This window comes from Triturus cristatus, chromosome 1_1 (assembly GCF_964204655.1).
Source record: "Triturus cristatus chromosome 1_1, aTriCri1.1, whole genome shotgun sequence".
Taxonomy (NCBI): Eukaryota; Metazoa; Chordata; class Amphibia; order Caudata; family Salamandridae; genus Triturus; species Triturus cristatus.
Genome location: NC_140579.1, coordinates 137,251,487 through 137,264,827, shown reverse-complemented (window position 1 = coordinate 137,264,827; position 13,341 = coordinate 137,251,487). Strand labels below are relative to the sequence as shown.

Genomic DNA, 13,341 nt, shown 5'->3' with positions numbered 1-13,341 from the left:
GTCCTTGTGCTTTACCGCCTCTGGCTCTCATCGCGCGTATCTGAGTCTATATCCTTCCCATGTGAGTAAAGCCATCTGTTTACAGCTAGAGTTATCTCAATCCTGCTCTTGTTTCACACTGAACTGTTACGGCACATACTGCTCCAGAGCATGGAGAACATCCTGCAGCCACCATTCATGATCTCTGATCATCTGCTGCGATGAGGGTCTTCTGTTGCTGCTAACTCCGACACTTTCTGCTCAGGAGCTGTGCACATCTCCTGGTCAGTAGTGGTGCACTTCTTGTGCTGAGGAGCTGTGCACTTTATCTGCTCAGGAGCTGGGCACATCTGCTTCTCCGGCTGAGTATCTATGCACTTTTCCTGCTCAGGAGTTGTGCACTTCTGTTCAGAAACTGTGCAATTCTTCTTCCTTCCCTAGTCATGAGCTGTTTACTTCTCCCTCTCATGAGCTGGGCATTTCTTCTACTCCTTCTGCTCAGGAGCTGTGCACTTCTTCTTAGAACCTGTGCACATCTCTTGCTCAGGAGCTGTGTACTTTTCCTGTCCACAAGCTGACTGCTTCTCCTGCTCAGGAGCTGTGCACTTCTGCTTATGAGATGTGCACTTCTCCTCTGCATGAGCTGTACACTTCTGCTGAGCAGAGCTGTGCACTTCTGCTCATGAGCTGTACACTTCTTCTTCGGAGCTGTGCACTTCTCCTGCTCATCAGCTGTGCACTTCTCCTGTTCACGAGCTGTACAATTTTCTAGCTGAGGAGCTGTGACCTTTTCCTGGTTAGGCACTATAATCTTCTACTGCTTAGGAGCTGTGCTCCTTTTCTTCTCTGGCTCTGTGCACTTCTACTCAGGAGCTGTGTGCAGCTGCTCATGAGATGTGCACCTCTACCTATGAGAGGAGCACTTCTGCTGCTCATGAGCTGTTCACTACCACTCTTCAGGAGATGTTGCAGTTTTCCTGTTCAGGATCTGTGCTTGTTTTTTACGGGAGAGCTGTGTGCTTCTCCTATTCAGGAGCTGAGCTGCACACTGCTCCTACTCCTGGGCTATGTACTTCTCCTTCTCAGGAGCTGTGCACTTCTACTCAGGAGCTGTGTGTAGCTGCTCATGAGCTGTGCACGTCTGCATATGCAATGTGCACTTTTCCTGTTCAGGAGCTGCACACTTCTCCTGCTCATGAACTGTGTACTTCTTAGGAGCTTTACACTTCATCTACACAGGAGCTGTTCACTTCTCCTGTTCAAGAGCTTTGTTCTTCCTCTGCCCGAGAGCGCTGTGCTGTCCTCCTGCTCATAAGCTGTGCACTTCTCTTGCTGAGGAGCTGTGCTGTCCTCCTGCTCATAAGCTGTGCACTTCTCTTGCTGAGGAGCTGTGCTTTTCTCCTGCTCACAAGCTGTGCACTTCTCTTGCTGAGGAGCTGTGCTGTGCTCCTGTTCATAAGCTGTGCACTTCTCTTGCTGAGGAGCTGTTTTTTTCTCCTGCTCATGAGCTGAACACGTCTCTTGCTGAGGAGCTGTGTTTTTCTCCTACTCATGAGCTGTGCACTTCTCTTGCTGAGGAGCTGTCTTTTTCTCCTGCCCTTGAGCTGAACACATCTCTTGCTGAGGAGCTGTGTTTTTCTCCTACTCATGAGCTGTGCACTTCTCTTGCTGAGGAGCTGTCTTTTTCTCCTGCTCATGAGATGTGCACTTTTCCAGTTGAGAAACTGACCACTTCTTCTGTCTCTTCTGCTCCTAATCAGTGTGGTGCCAAGGTGGCATTTGCCCCCAGCCCTTCCTTTCTCGGTAAATAAAAACATTTGTTGATTATATCAAGGAGATCAGAGGTTGATTGATCACTGAGGAGATCATAGTTTAGTTGATTACGAAGGAGGTCAGACGTTGGTTGATCACCAAGGAGATCAGAGCTTGGATGATCTCCAATGACATCAGAGGTTGATGGGTCACAGAGGAGAGCAAAGTTTAGTTCATTACTAAGGGGATCGGAGGCTGGTTGATCACCAATGTGATCAGAGGTTGGTTGATCACCAAGGAGATCAGAGGTTGCTTGATCACTGAGGAGACCAGAGTTTAGTTGATTACAAAGGAGATCAGAGGTTGATTGATCACCAAGGAGATCAGAGGTTGGTTGATTCCTGAGGAGATCAGAGTTTAGTTGACTACAAAGGAGATCAGAGGTTGGTTGATCACCGAGGAGATCAGAGGTCGGTTGGTCACCAAGGTGATCAGAGGTTGGTTGATCACCAAGGAGATCAGAGGTTGACACCAAGGATAGCAGAGTTTAGTTAATAGCGAAAGAGAACAGTGTTAGTTGATCACCAAGGAGATCAGAGGTTAATTGATCACAGAGGAGAGAAAAGTTTAGTTCATTACTAACGAGCTCAGAGGTTGACTGATCACCGAGGAGATCAGAGATTGGTTGATCACCGAGGAGGTCAGAGGTTGATTGATCACTGAGGCGGTCAGCGGTTGACTCTGACCTCCTCTGGCACCGGTCTTGAGCAGACCAGATCTGCACAACCTCCTGGCGCCCCGATTGGTGCATTCTAACTGTCCATTATGATGTAAAATGTGATGTTTTTTTCTTCTCCACTTGCAGGGTTTGTCTGGAAAAGCTGGACCCAGAGGCGAACGTGGACCAACGGTACGTGTGAAATGGAACCCAAAGGCCCTGCTGAGGGCTACCCATGGTGCACTGCACCCTCGCTGCATCAGCGATTAACAGCGTGTTTGGATTCAAGTCTCAACAATAAGGGCAACTTTAAGATAGGAGAATGCTAAAGTGATCAGAGAGAGTGATTGGGATTTGGAGACGGGCGAGGTCCTAGACATCAGAGAGGGTGACGAGTATTGGAAGGTGAGGCATTAGAGGTTGATAGGTCTGAAGTTGGCACTAGACATCACAGGGGTTGGTGAGGATTGGGATACAAGGCATTAGAGGTCTGTAGTTCCCAAGCGAGCCCTCCCTAGACATCAGAGAGGGCGTAGAGAATTGGGAGGTGAGGCATAAGAGGTCCATAGGTCCCATACAATCCCTAGTCTTTAGAGAGGGTGACGAGTATTGGGAGGTGAAGCATTAGAGGTCCATAGGTCCCATGTCATCGCTAGACATCAGAGAGGGTGGCGAGTACTGGGAGGTGAGGCATTAGAGGTCCATAGGTCCCATGCCATCGCTAGACATCAGCGAGGGTGACGAGTATTGGGAGGTGAGTAATTAGAGGTCCATAGGTCCAATGTCATCGCTAAACATCAGAGAGGGTGACGAGTATTGGGAGGTGAGACATTAGAGGTCCATAGGTCCCATGCCATTGCTAGACATCAGAGAGGGTGACGAGTACTGGGAGGTGAGGCATTAGAGGTCCATAGGTCCCATGCCATCCCTAGACATCAGAAAGGGTGACGAGTATTGGAAGATGAGACGTTAGAGATCCATAGGCCCCCTGCCATCGCTGGACATCAGAGAGGGTGACGAGGATTGGTAGGTGAGACATTAGAGGTCCATAGGTCCCATGCCAACGCTAGACATCAGAGAAGGTGACGAGTATTAGGAGGTGAGGCATTAGAGGTCCATAGGTCCCACCCTATCCCTAGACATCAGAGAGGGTGACGAGTATTGGGAGGTGAGACATTAGCGGTCCATAAGTCCCATGCCGTCGCTAGACATCAGAGAGGGTGACGAGTATTGGGAGGTGAGACATTAGAGGTCCATAGGTCCCATGCCGTCGCTAGACATCAGAGAGGGTGACGAGTATTGGACAGTGAGGCATTAGAGGGTGATAGGTCTGAAGTTGGCACTAGACATCACAGGGGTTGGCGAGGATTGGGATACGAGGCATTAGAAGTCTGTAGTTCCCAAGCGAGCCCTCCCTAGACATCAGAGAGGGTGAAGAGAATTGGGAGGTGAAACATTAGAGGTCCATAGGTCCCAGGCCATCACTAGACATCAGAGAAGGTGACGAGTATTAGGAGGTGAGACATTAAAGATCCATAGGTCCTATGCCATCGCTAGACATCAGAGAGGGTGATGAGTATTGGGAGGTGAGACATTAGCGGTCCATAGGTCCCATGCTGTCGCTAGACATCACAGAGGGTGACGAGTATTGGGAGTTGAGGCATTAGAGGTCCATAGGTCCCATGCCATCCCTAGACATCAGAAAGGGTGACGAGTATTGGAAGATGAGACGTTAGAGATCCATAGGCCCCCTGCCATCGCTAGACATCAGAGAGGGTGACGAGGATTGGGAGGTGAGACATTAGAGGTCCATAGGTCCCATGCCATCGCTAGACATCAGAGAAGGTGACGAGTATTAGGAGGTGAGGCATTAGAGGTCCATAGGTCCCACCCTATCCCTAGACATCAGAGTGGGTGACGAGTATTGGGAGGTGAGACATTAGCGGTCCATAGGTCCCATGCCGTCGCTAGACATCAGAGAGGGTGACGAGTATTGGGAGGTGAGACATTAGAGGTCCATAGGTCCCATGCCGTCGCTAGACATCAGAGAGGGTGACGAGTATTGGACGGTGAGGCATTAGAGGGTGATAGGTCTGAAGTTGGCACTAGACATCACAGGGGTTGGCGAGGATTGGGATACGAGGCATTAGAAGTCTGTAGTTCCCAAGCGAGCCCTCCCTAGACATCAGAGAGGGTGAAGAGAATTGGGAGGTGAGACATTAGAGGTCCATAGGTCCCAGGCCATCACTAGACATCAGAGAAGGTGACGAGTATTAGGAGGTGAGACATTTTTTTTTTTTTTTTTAAATATTTTTATTTTCATCATCATAGTAGACACATAGATACAATAAAACAAAAGCATATAAAAATATACATCAACCATATGGTAAATTCAAAAAGAAGGGAAGAGAAAGAATTATTTTTTTTTTTTGCATAAATAAATAAATAAATAAAATATGAAGGAGGAAAGCAGCAATCATAAAGTAAACAGATAATCATGAAGGACCATATAAGCACGAATTGAGGTGATCGCCAAATGATATAGGCCATCACTAGACATCAGAGAAGGTGACGAGTATTAGGAGGTGAGACATTAAAGATCCATAGGTCCTATGCCATCGCTAGACAACAGAGAGGGTGATGAGTATTGGGAGGTGAGACATTAGCGGTCCATAGGTCCCATGCCCTCGCTAGACATCACAGAGGGTGACGAGTATTGGGAGTTGAGACATTAGAGGTCCATAGGTCCCATGCCATTGCTAGACATCAGAGAGGGTGACGAGTATTGGGAGGTGAGACATTAGAGGTCCATAGGTCCCATGCCGTCGCTAGACATCAGAAAGGATGACGAGTATTGGAAGGTGAGACGTTAGAGGTCCATAGGTCCCATGCCATCGCTAGACATCAGAGAGGGTGACGGGGATTGGGAGGTGAGATGTTAGAGGTCCATAGGTCCCAGGCCATCGCTAGACATCAGAGAGGGTGACGAGGATTGGGAGGTGAGACATTAGATGTCCATAGGTCCCATGCCATCGGTAGACATCAGAGAGGGTGGTGAGTATTGGGAGGTGAGTAATTAGAGGTCCATAAGTCCCATGTCATCGCTAAACATCAGAGAGGGTGACGAGTATTGGGAGGTGAGGCATTAGAGGTCCATAGGTTCCATGCCATCGCTAGACATCAGAGAGGGTGACGAGTATTGGGAGGTGAGGCATTAGAGGTCCATAGGTCCCATGCCATCCCTAGACATCAGAGAGGGTGACGAGTATTGGGAGGTGAGGCATTAGAGGTCCATAGGTTCCATGCCATCCCTAGACATCAGAGAGGGTGACGAGTATTGGGAGGTGAGGCATTAGAGGTCCATAGGTTCCAAGCCATCCCTAGACATCAGAGAGGGTGACGAGTATTGGAAGATGAGACGTTAGAGGTCCATAGGTTCCATGCCATCCCTAGACATCAGAGAGGGTGACGAGTATTGGGAGGTGAGGCATTAGAAGTCCATAGGTTCCAAGCCATTGCTAGACATCAGAGAGGGTGACGATTATTGGGAGGTGAGGCATTAGAGGTCCATAGGTTCCATGCCATCCCTAGACATCAGTGTAGCGGTACAATTCCAATCTAAAGAATAACACATTTAAAGGAACAGATACAGCATACTACAATCAGAGAGGGTGACGAGTACTGGGAGGTGAGGCATTAGAGGTCCATAGGTTCCATGCCATTGCTGGACATCAGAGAGGGTGACGAGTACTGGGAGGTGAGGCATTAGAGGTTGATAGGACTGAAGTTGGCACTAGACAGTGGTTTGTAAAGGTCGGGAGACGAGGCATTAGAGATCTGTAGTTCCCAACAACCATAGACATCAGAGAGGGTAGCGAGGACGAGGAGGTGAGGCGTGAACGGTCTGTAGATTCCAAGCATGGCTTAGACATCAGAGAGGGTGGCGAGGATTGGGAGGTGGGGTGTTAGAGGTTGATAGGTCTGAAGTGGGCCCTAAACATCACAGGGGATGGCAAGGATTGGGAGGCGAGACATCACAGGTACGTAGGTCCCCAGCGGACCACAGTAATCGGCCGGTGACTAGTGTAAGGCGTGTTGACAAGTAGTTCTAAACCCACTCAGCACCATCAGATTGTGGCCTAACATCACCCAATACAGCCAAGTCCAGCCTCAGTGAGCAATAGATTGTCCTTCAATGGCCAGCTTAGGATCGGTGTAATGAATTAAGACAGAGATCCATATATAAAGCTGGATCAGCCATTTATCAGTGGCCTGCATTGACTTCAGGCGATTGGCCAGTGATTGGTGACTTGTATAGATCCACTGTTGTTTGGACACATACTGTGTGAGATCAGGGTGAACTAGCCAATGATCTGCAGCATGTACGGGTATGGGCCCGATCTAGATTGGCCAATGCACAAGAGCTTCTATTGGATTGGAGTAGAATGACCATCAGTCAAGGGTTTTGTTGGCCTCACTGTAGGCTGGCCAATGATAAATGAGTTATACTGACTCGAAGTACACCAGCAGCTGCGGTCTGTGCAGTTAACAGCGGTGTGGCGGTGTAAAGGGAGATTCCGAGGAACGATGCCAAGGGAAAATTACTTCTTTATTTAATTTTCCCTCTGCATCGTCCCGTGGAATCCCCCTTACACTGCCCCACCGCTTCAACGCTGTTGCCTGCACGGACCACGGCTGTACATGAGTCAATAATTGACAGCTTTCATTTGGTTTGGATAGATTGATGAGAGATTGAGGGATATGTATAAGTGATAGTAGATCACTCGGTAAGTAATCAAGTGGATTGCTTTGGTATTGTGTTAGAACTACCAGTGATTGACAATGTGCATTGGGGTTGGATAGATTGATCAAAGGTAAAGGGGGTGTATGAGCTAATGACAGATTAGTCAATGTTTGAGGGGCTTGTATGGGATCTAGTTAGATCTACCAATGATGTCAGGGCTTCTATATTTACTGGTTTGTTAAACCAATGTTAGAAATGCCTTTATAAGCTGTATGAGGATGGGCTGTGCTCGTTGGCTTGTGTGGGCTCAAGGTAGGTTGGCCATTGATGGTGACACTCCTGATTTGTTTAACTCTGTGTTTTATTGTCTGCCTGTTGATCCCCTCTCTAGGGTCCAAGAGGTCAACGTGGAACGAGAGGGGCCACCGGAAAGCTGGGCGCTAAGGTCAGTGTTGTTTGACTCCTGTGAGGGTGCCATCTCCTGTGCCCAGGTGCTGCTGATTCTGCCCTCCTGCGTTGATCGACATAAACAGGGCTTGGTTCTTCCTCCCTCGCACTCTTGTTCTGGCCCTTCCTCTCTTCATCTCTTCTTTTTCTACCCCTTACCTTGTCTACTAGAGAATGAATGAGTAAGTGAGATTGAGCCCATGTCTACCTCACCACGGTACCTGCTCTGTGGAGTAAATCAATTATACAACCAGTATTTGTAAAGCACTATTAATTACCCGCGAGGGTATCCAAGCGCTAGGGTGCTGGGCTCAGTCGAAAAGACACATCTTGAATCTCTTCCTGAAGTCTGCCAGTGATAGTGATGTCCGGAGGTGGAGGGGAATGCCGTTCCAGGACTTGGCAGCGAGGTAGGAGAATGAACAGCCTCTGCTGTTTGCTTCGGTGGGTGCGTGGTGTCTGGCCAAGGGAGGGAAAGCGATGGTCTTTGGTTGGTTGGTGGAAGTTCAGGCGGTGGTTCAAGTATGCTGGTCCTTGGTCGTGGAGGGCTGTATAGGCGTGCATCAGTCAAGTGAGACTGCGGGAAGGAGGAGAGGGCTTCATTAGATAAACTTCGCTAGCAGTGGTCAGCAGAAATCGGTGCCCAGTTTGGTTGGAAACTGCTGACGGGTAGGTGGTTGTTCACCTAAGTAAGGTGGAGTGGTGCATTGTATGAAAGATCACTCAGTCTTGTAGTATGGTGGAGGGGTGCACTGTATGAAAGATCACTCAGTCTAGTAGTATGGTGGAGTGGTGCATTGCATGAAAGATCACTCAGTCTTGTAGCATGGTGGAGGGTTGCACTGTATGAAAGATCACTTCATCTGAGCAGTAAGGTGGAGGGGTGCACTGCATGAAAGATCACTCCGTCTGCGCAGTAAGGTGGACGGGTGCACTGTATGAAAGATCACTCGATCTGTGTGGTAAGTTGGAGTTGTGCACTGCATGAAAGATCACTCAGTCTTACACTAAGGTGGAGTGGTGCACTGCATGAAAGATCACTCAGTCTTACACTAAGGTGGAGTGGTGCACTGCATGAAAGATCACTCCATCTGTGCAGTGAGATGGAGTGGTGCACTGCATGAAAGATCACTCTGTGTAGTAAGATGGAGGGGATCTACTTCATGAAAGATCACTCAGTCTTTGGTAAGGTGAGCCGTACGCTGCATAAAAGATCACTCAGTCTGTATAGTAAGGTGGATTGGTGTACTGAGTTAAAGATCACTCAGTCTGTAGTAAGGTGCAGTGGTATACTGCATGACTGATCTCTCCATCAGTGTAGTAGGGTGGAGTGGAGCATTGCATGAAATATCACTCTGTCTGAGCATTAAGGTGGACTTGTGCACTGCATGAAAAATCACTCCATCTGAGCAGTAAGGTAGAGTGGTGCGCTGCATGAAAGATCACTTCGTCTGCATTAAGGTGGAGTAGTGCACTGCATGAAAGATCACTCCGTCTGCAGTAAGGTGGAGTAGTCCACTGAATGAAAGATCACTCAGTCTGTAGTAAGGTGCAGTATTGTACTGCATGACAGATCTCTCCATCAGGGTAGTAGGCTGGAGTTGAGAATTGCATGAAAGATTACTCAGTCTGTAGTGAGGTGCAGGGTGTACTGCATGACAGATCTCTCCACCAGTGTAGTAGGGTGGAGTGGTGCACTGCATGGAAGATCACTCAGTCTGTAGTAAGGTGGAGTGATGCACTGCCTGAAAGATCACTCAGTCTGTAGTAAGGTGCAGTATTGTACTGCATGACAGATCTCTCCATCAGTGTAGTAGGCTGGAGTTGAGAATTGCATGAAATACCACTCAGTCAGTGCAGTAAGGTGGAGTAGTGCACTGCATGACAGATCTCTCCATCCGTGTAGTAGGGTGGAGTGGTGCATTGCATGAAAGATCACTCAGTTCTTGTAGTAAGGTGGAGTGGTTAACTGCATGAAAGATCACTCAGTCTGTAGTGAGGTACAGTGGTGTACTGCATGACAGATCTCTCCACCAGTGTAGTAGGGTGGAGTGGTGCACAGCATGAAAGATCACTCAGTTCTTGTAGTATGGTGAAGTGGTTAACTGCATGAAAGATCACTCAGTATGTGCAGTAAGGTGCAGTGGTGCACTGCATGACAGATCTCTCCATCAGTGTAGTATGGTGGAGTGGTGCATTGCATGAAAGATCACTCAGTTCTTGTAGTAAGGTGGAGTGGTTAACGGCATGAAAGATCACTCAGTCTGTAGTGAGGTGCAGCGGTGTACTGCATGACAGATCTCTCCACCAGTGTAGTAGGGTGGAGTGGTGCACTGCATGAAAGATCACTCAGTTCTTGTAGTAAGGTGAAGGGGTGCACTGCATGAAAGATCACTCAGTATGTGCAGTAAGGTTCAGTGGTGCACTGCATGACAGATCTCTCCACCAGTGTAGTAGGGTGGAGTGGTGCACTGCATGAAAGATCAATCAGTTCTTGTAGTAAGGTGGAGTGGTTAACTGCATGAAAGATCACTCAGTCTGTAGTGAGGTGCAGTGGTGTACTGCATGACAGATCTCTCCACCAGTGTAGTAGGGTGGAGTGGTGCACTGCATGAAAGATCACTCAGTTCTTGTAGTAAGGTGAAGGGGTGCACTGCATGAAAGATCACTCAGTATGTGCAGTGAGGTGCAGTGGTGTACTGCATGACAGATCTCTCCACCAGTGTAGTAGGGTGGAGTGGTGCACTGCATGAAAGATCACTCAGTTCTTGTAGTAAGGTGAAGGGGTGCACTGCATGAAAGATCGCTCAGTTCTTGTAGTAAGGTGAAGGGGTGCACTGCATGAAAGATCACTCAGTATGTGCAGTGAGGTGCAGTGGTGTACTGCATGACTGATCTCTCCATCAGTGTAGTAGGGTGGAGTGGAGCATTGCATGAAATATCACTCTGTCTGAGCATTAAGGTGGACTTGTGCACTGCATGAAAAATCACTCCATCTGAGCAGTAAGGTAGAGTGGTGCGCTGCATGAAAGATCACTCAGTCTGCATTAAGGTGGAGTCGTGCACTGCATGAAAGATCACTCCGTCTGCAGTAAGGTGGAGTAGTCCACTGAATGAAAGATCACTCAGTTCTTGTAGTAAGGTGAAGTGGTGCACTGCATGAAAGATCACTCAGTATGTGCAGTAAGGTGCAGTGGTGCACTGCATGACAGATCTCTCTATCAGTGTAGTAGGGTGGATTGGTGTATTGCATGAAAGATCACTCAGTCCCTGTAGTAAGGTGAAGTGGTGCACTGCATGAAAGATCGCTCAGTATGTGCAGTGAGGTGCAGTGGTGTAATGCATGACAGATCTCTCCATCAGTGTAGTAGGGTGGAGTGGTGCACTGCATGAAAGATCGCTCAGTATGTGCAGTGAGGTGCAGTGGTGTAATGCATGACAGATCTCTCCATCAGTGTAGTAGGGTAGAGTGGTGCACTGCATGAAAGATCACTCAGTCCTTGTAGTAAAGTGGAGTGGTGCATTCCTCTTCGCTAAGGTGGGGTGAGGATTCTGTCTGGAAGAGAGGTGCAGTCTCTATATCGCAGGCAAAGAGGTGCGGTGCATTGTTTATACTTTGGGTAGGGGAGGTGCAGTGCAGTTTTATACTGCTTATAGGGAATTGCGGTCTCTATACTGTAGGCACGGAAAGGCATTCTTTATGGTGTGGGCTGGGGTAGTGTATTCTCTGTACTGTGGGCAGAGAGGTGCAGTCTGTACTATGTGCAGGGAGGTGCAGTCTGTACTGTCGACAGAGAGGTACAGACTGTCCTGGGTGCAGAGAGATGCAGTCTCTGTACTGTGTGCAGAGAGCTGCAGTCTGTCCTGTGTGCAGAGAGGTGCAGTCTCTGTTCTGTGTGCAGAGAGGTGCAGTCTGTACTTTCGACAGAGAGGTGCAGTCTGTCCTGTGTGCAGAGATGTGCTGTCTGTACTAGGTGCAGTCTCTGTACTGTGTGCCGGGAGGTGCAGTCTGTCCTGTGTCCAGCGAGGTGCAGTCTGTCCTTTGTGCAGAGAGGTGCAGTCTGTCCTGTGTGCAGGGAGGTGCATTTTGTCCTGTATGCAGAGAGGCGCAGTCCGTACTGTGTACAGAGAGGTGCAGTCTGTCCTTTGTGCAGAGAGGTGCAGTCTGTCCTGTGTGCAGAGAGTTACAGTCTGTCCTGTGTGCAGAGGTGCAGTCTGTCCTGTGTTCAGGGAGGTGCAGTCTATCCTGTGTGCAGAGAGATGCAGTCTGTCCTGTGTACAGAGGTGCAGTCTGTCCTGTGTGCAAAGTGGTGCAGTCTGTCCTGTGTGAAGAGAGGTGCAGTCTGTGCTGTGTGCAGGGAGGTGCATTCTGTTCTGTGTGCAGGGAGGCGCAGTCTGTCCTGTGTGCAGAGGTGCAGTCCGTACTGTTTGAGGAGAGGTCCAGTCTGTACTATGTGCAGAGAGGTGCAGTCTCTGTACTGTGCGCAGAGAGCTGCAGTCTGTACTGTGTGCAGGGAGATGCAGTCTGTCCTGTGTGCAGAGGTGCAGTCCGTACTGTGCAGAGAGGTGCAGTCTGTCCTGTGTGCAGGGAGGTGCAGTCTGTCCTGTGTGAAGAGAGGTACAGTCTGTCCTGTGTGCAGAAAGGTGCATTCTGTCCTGTGTGCAGAGAGGTGCAGTCTGTCCTGTGTGCAGAGAGGTGCAGTCTCTGTACTGTGCGCAGGGAGGCACAGTCTGTCCTGTGTGCAGAGGTGCAGTCCGTTCTGTGTACAGAGAGGTGCAGTCCGTACTGTGTGCAGAGAGGTGCAGTCTGTACTGTGTGCAGAGAGGTGCAGTCTCTGTACTGTGCGCAGAGATCTGCAGTCTGTACTGTGCGCAGGGAGGTGCAGTCTGTCCTGTGTGCAGAGAGGTGCAGTCTGTACTGTGTGCAGAAAGGTGCAGTCTCTGTACTGTGCGCAGAGAGCTGCAGTCTCTGAACTGTGTGCAGGGATGTGCAGTCTGTACTGTCGACAGAGAGGTGCATTCTGTCCTGTGTGCAGAGAGGTGCAGTCTGTCCTGTGTGCAGAGAGTTGCAGTCTCTGTACTGTGCGCAGGGAGGCACAGTCTGTCCTGTGTGCAGAGGTGCAGTCCGTTCTGTGTACAGAGAGATGCAGTCCGTACTGTGTGCAGAGAGGTTTAGTCTGTACTGTGTGCAGAGAGGTGCAGTCTCTCTACTGTGCGCCGAGATCTGCAGTCTGTACTGTGTGCAGGGAGGTGCAGTCTGTCCTGTGTGCAGAGAGGTGCAGTCTGTACTGTGTGCAGAAAGGTGCAGTCTCTGTACTGTGCGCAGAGAGCTGCAGTCTGTACTGTGTGCAGGGAGGTGCAGTCTGTACTGCGTGCAGAGAGATGCAGTCCGTACTGTGTGCAGGGAGGTGCAGTCTGTACTGCGTGCAGAGAGATGCAGTCCGTACTGTGTGCAAAGAGGTGCAATCTGTCCTGTGTGCAGAGAGACGCAGTCTGTCTTGTTTGCAGAGAGGTGCAGTACGTATTGTGTGGAGCGGTGCACTCTGTACTGTGTGCAGGGAGGTGCAGTCTGTCCTGTGTGCAGAGGTGCAGTCTGTCCTGTGTGCAGAGAGACGCAGTCTGTCCTGTGTGCAGAGGTGCAGTCCGTACTGTGTGGAGAGGTGCACTCTGTACTGTGTGCAGGGATGTGCAGTCTGTCCTG

The 13,341-nt window shown here is 49.5% G+C and overlaps 1 protein-coding gene across 8 annotated transcripts in view; it reads left to right on the top strand.

Annotated features, from left to right (window-relative positions):
• COL11A2 (collagen type XI alpha 2 chain) overlaps nucleotides 1–13,341 on the top strand; it is a 348,341-nt gene that overhangs the window by 225,938 nt on the left and 109,062 nt on the right. For all 8 annotated transcript variants that reach the window (XM_085619742.1, XM_085619662.1, XM_085619350.1 and 5 more), the window contains 2 exons: nucleotides 2,597–2,641; nucleotides 7,585–7,638. In XM_085619742.1, coding sequence (XP_085475868.1) covers nucleotides 2,597–2,641; nucleotides 7,585–7,638 — 99 coding nt within the window. The remainder of the gene's footprint in view (nucleotides 1–2,596; nucleotides 2,642–7,584; nucleotides 7,639–13,341) is intronic.